Raw genomic sequence first — 3,880 nt, forward strand, 5'->3', positions numbered from 1 at the left:
TTTATTATATATTATGAAGCTAACACGAGGGTTCTGGAAGGAAGACAGGGAAAGGGAAGGAGTCAGCTGTAGGCAACGGGGGAGGGGGTGGGCAGTGAAGGGAACAGGACTAGGGCCTCTGTCTGCTGTTCTGAGGACTGACCACTGGGATGGGACAACAGCCTCGAACCACCCACCTTTGAGAGGGGAAGATGGAAGGCGGGGGAACGGAAGGCGCCAGGTTTGCTCTGGAGTTAGAGGGGTTAAGGCTAGACTTGGGTTTCACATGGAAACAGGGCCCACACGAGGCCCAGCCTGGGAGGAAGGTAGACACTGTCTGTCCCCAAAGTTCTCGGCTCAGGTCTTCATCTGCCTCTTAGACTCCAAAGGAGTGGATCTCGCCCTGCAGAAGGAGGACTTGGTTGATGGCCCAACGGTCTTCTGTCTAGCCAAGTCCTGAGCAGGTGATAGGTCCCTATAGCATGGCGTTTCCTGGCTGCTGGGGGGTAGAGGCTGGAGCAGACACACCCCTGAAAGCAACCTTGAGTGGGGGTGGGCTGTCTTCTGGGCTGGAAGTATGGGGGCTCTGCCTGGGTGCATCCCCAGGCATGTGATTGAAGATGGGGGCAGTAGCACCTCCAAAGCCGGGCTTATTCTTAGCACTGGGCTTATTCTTAGCCCTGGGCCCCATGGTCACCATGGTGGGGCTCTGGCCAGGAAGGCCCCAGTGTGGCGGGCCACTCTTCCCACTCTGCTGTGTGTGGTTCTCCGGGCTCCCCTTCTTTCCATTGAAATACTGAGAGCTGCAAAGGGGCAGCTCAGATCCAGGACAGATGCTCTGCTCCCAATGCCCCGAGGTTCTGCAGAGACTCCCGGCCTGCAGGGGGCTGTGCTCGATCCACCAACCGTGGAGCAGCAAGGCCGGCTGTTGGGCCCAGCACTGGGCATGGCCTGGGGCACGCAGGTGTCAGCTGCAGAGCCAGGGGCAGGGGCTGGGCCGGATGGGAATGCAGCTGGGGTGGCAGCCAAGGCCGGCTGGGTGCTGGCATGGGTGACAATGGGGGAGTTGGTGGGTGGAGCTGGGGGGGCCTGGAGCAGAGGTTGGGTCCCTGGTTAGGGCTGGAGCTGCCGGGTTTCCATAGTGTGGAGAGTGGTCCCAGGCGGGGGCTCCCTGCTGCTGCACATCAGGGGCCCCAGCGATGGGCTGGGCAGGGGCTCGGGTGTGAGAGGAGCCGCTGAAGAGTCCAGGCAGGCTGGTGCTGACTGTGACAGAGGCCGCGCTGTCCCTGGGGGGCGTCTGCAGGGCCTGGGAAGATGGGAAGAGGCTCCCACTGGAGCCAGGGGGAGACCCGAAGAGGGGAGACTGGGAGGGTGGAATGGTGTCCATGGGGGTGACCTCAGTGTCAGAAGCGGGGTGGGGAGCCAGGTCCCCAGATATGCAGGGTGAGGGCCTGATTTGGAGAGCAGACGGGATGAGCTGGCTGGTGGGGGCCAAGGATCGAGGGTCAGATACAGGAGGACGGCTCTGGTGGGTGAAGACAGGAGAGTCCAGGCACAGAGGTGTGGGGGACCCCATGCTCGAGGAGCCGGGCGCTGCAGTGAAGGCCGGTCTGGCGTCCTCCGCAGCCGGGCCCCACGCCGGGGGCTGGGAAGGGCCTCCTCCTCCTGCCGCGTTCGTAAGAGGCCCCCAGACGGGCTTCTGCTGGAAGCCGGGAAGCCAAGCCGCAGCCGGGGCCGGAGCCAGGCTTTCCGTCGCACCCGCCGTACCTGGCGCGGGGGCTGAAGCAGGGGCAGAGGGGCTTGGGGGCCGAGTAGACAGGCCCGCGCTGCCCGATCCTGGGGAGGAAGCGCGGGTGGGCAAGGTGAACGGGGCGGGGGGCCATGAGTGGGAAGGAGGGCCCGGGAGGGGCTGGGACCGGGGGGAAAGGGGCCCGGGGGAGCCGTGCCGCCCTCCTGACCAGGGATGCGCAGAGGAGGCCCCTCCAGCAGACGCCCGGGTGTCCACTGGCGCTGGGGAGGCCGACTCCCTCTGGTCTCTCTCGGGCCGAGGAGCCCTGCCGGGGGCCGGAGGGTCGGCGGGCGCGGGGAAGGGACCGCAGGGCTGCCGGGCCGGGGTCTCATCCCGCAGCGCGCTGTTGATGCGCCGGAAGCCGCTGCTTTCTCCGCGTCCATGTCTTCCGCGGTGACTCGGAAACCCAGCTCAGGGGGTGGGGGCAGCCTCAGCGGCTCCCCTCGCCTGCGCCGCAGCAGAGGAAACCTGCGTCTTCCGGGCCTGGGACTGTCCGACGTAGGGGCGCCTATCTTCCAGGTTCGTTTCTGCCCCCTGGTTGCCTCCGCGTCCTCGTCAGACCGGCTGTTGCTCTGGGAAGCCACCGGGGCGGCACAGGGCGGTGGCAGGCCCGCCTCACTTGCTTTCCTCGAGGACCTCCGGGGCAGCCCTCGCGGTATGCCGGGGCCCGTCCTCCTCCGCCCTGGCGGGAAACCTCGGGTGGAGCTGTAGGAGCTCGTGATGGCGTTTCCTTGGGGGCAGGAGCTCACGCAAGAGGTCTGGAGTTTCTTGGTGGATCTGTCTACTGAACTCTTGGCGTGGAGGTTTCTCCGCAGAGGCCCAGGCTTGGGCACGAAGGCAGAGAGGTCTCTCTGGGCCCCCAGGGGCCTAAATGTTGATCGTGCACCCCGAGAGCCATCGGGGCCCCTTTCCTGATGGTCCTTCCCTGTGGATTCGGGGTCTTCCTCCTGCTGGGCCATGCCCTTCCCGCTCTCTCCCAGGGCCCTCCTCACCATCTTCTCTGTGCAGGAGCCCGGGGCACACCTCAGTGTGGTGGGCGGCACGGGGGTGACCTGCTGCTGGTGCCCACCACACACGGTGACCGTGCCCTCTGCGGACGCTGAGCCGCGGCACATCGTGGAGATGCGAGCACCCAGCACTGCCTTCCTCTGATGGCGTCGCCTGCAGAGGGAGGTGAGGACCCCCAGGAAGGAGCGCAGGGTCTGCGGAATCATAGAACACCGTCTCAGAGACGCTGTGACAAAGCGCAGATGCAGAGTCACCGGATACTTGTGGGCTGGCCTGCAAGTGGACAGCGGGGCGACAGCTGGGTGACCTGGGCCGGCCACGGAAAATCGGCGGGTGCGCGGATCGGGCTGGGAGCGGTCGAGCCCTCCTGGCAGGTGCTGACCCCCCAGAGCCTGGGGTGGGAATGAGCGGCAGGGCCTGCCCAGGTAACTGCCCATAGGGCACGTGTGGGTTTTCGGCGCTTGGATAGAGAGCTGAGCTCAGAGAGCTCTGGTTCAGCTGCGAAGTCAGCCAAAGGCGAATCTAGCACTGCTTGGGGCGTTGCTGGGACAAAGCTCTAGAGCCTGTGAGCAAAGAATGGGCGCGCATGTGCGGGGCGCGAAGGTTCTAGAGGGATGGCGCATGCGCGGGGGAGTGTGTGTATGTGTGTTTGTGTCCCTGGGGTGGCATAGGGATGCGCTGCCGAGCTTGGGCGCTTCCAGATCTCCAGGGGCTGTGGGTTGAAGGTGTTTGCCCTGAAAGTGACAAGCTTCTTGACAGGACAGGCACCCCTTCTCCGGGGCTGAGATCTAATTGTACAGGATCGGTCCCTGCCCAGCAGAGTGGGGACACTGGGGATCAGGGTCCCGGGCTCAGCAGCCACTGCATGGGATGGCAGCTTTGACATCAGCACTGCGGGTCCTCCATGATCTTCGTCTTCTGAATGTTGAGCTTTAAGCCAACTTTTTCACTCTCCACTTTCACTTTCATCAAGAGGCTTTTGAGTTCCTCTTCACTTTCTGCCATAAGGGTGGTGTCATCTGCATATCTGAGGTTATTGATATTTCTCCTGGCAATCTTGATTCCAGCTTGTGCTTCTTCCAGCCCAGCATTTCTCATGATGTG

The 3,880-nt window shown here is 64.0% G+C and overlaps 1 protein-coding gene across 1 annotated transcript; it reads right to left on the reverse strand.

The window, feature by feature from the left end:
* Positions 1 to 454: 454 nt before the first annotated feature.
* On the reverse strand, positions 455 to 3,213 carry LOC104980201 (nuclear envelope pore membrane protein POM 121C-like). Its single transcript, XM_010828841.1, has 4 exons — positions 1,493 to 3,213; positions 1,163 to 1,430; positions 886 to 1,068; positions 455 to 775 (listed from the first exon to the last, which is right to left on the reverse strand). The coding sequence occupies exons 1-4, from the start codon at positions 3,211 to 3,213 to the stop codon at positions 455 to 457; spliced, it is 2,493 nt and encodes an 830-aa protein (XP_010827143.1).
* Positions 3,214 to 3,880: the final 667 nt, after the last annotated feature.

Source organism: Bison bison, unplaced genomic scaffold, assembly GCF_000754665.1.
Source record: "Bison bison bison isolate TAMUID 2011002044 unplaced genomic scaffold, Bison_UMD1.0 scf7180017864495, whole genome shotgun sequence".
Lineage (NCBI taxonomy): Eukaryota > Metazoa > Chordata > Mammalia > Artiodactyla > Bovidae > Bison > Bison bison.

What these genes read in the sequence shown, in the direction of transcription:
- LOC104980201 (XM_010828841.1), bottom strand. Translation starts at nt 3,213, where the DNA reads ATGGGCAGTTACCTGGGCAGGCCCTGCCGCTCATTCCCACCCCAGGCT. An exon ending in CCCACCAGAGCCGTCCTCCT is followed by an intron (nt 1,431 to 1,492) that starts GTATCTGACCCT and finishes TCTCCAAATCAG; the next exon opens with GCCCTCACCCTGCATATCTG. An exon ending in GCCGGCCTTGCTGCTCCACG is followed by an intron (nt 776 to 885) that starts GTTGGTGGATCG and finishes TGCAGCTCTCAG; the next exon opens with TATTTCAATGGAAAGAAGGG.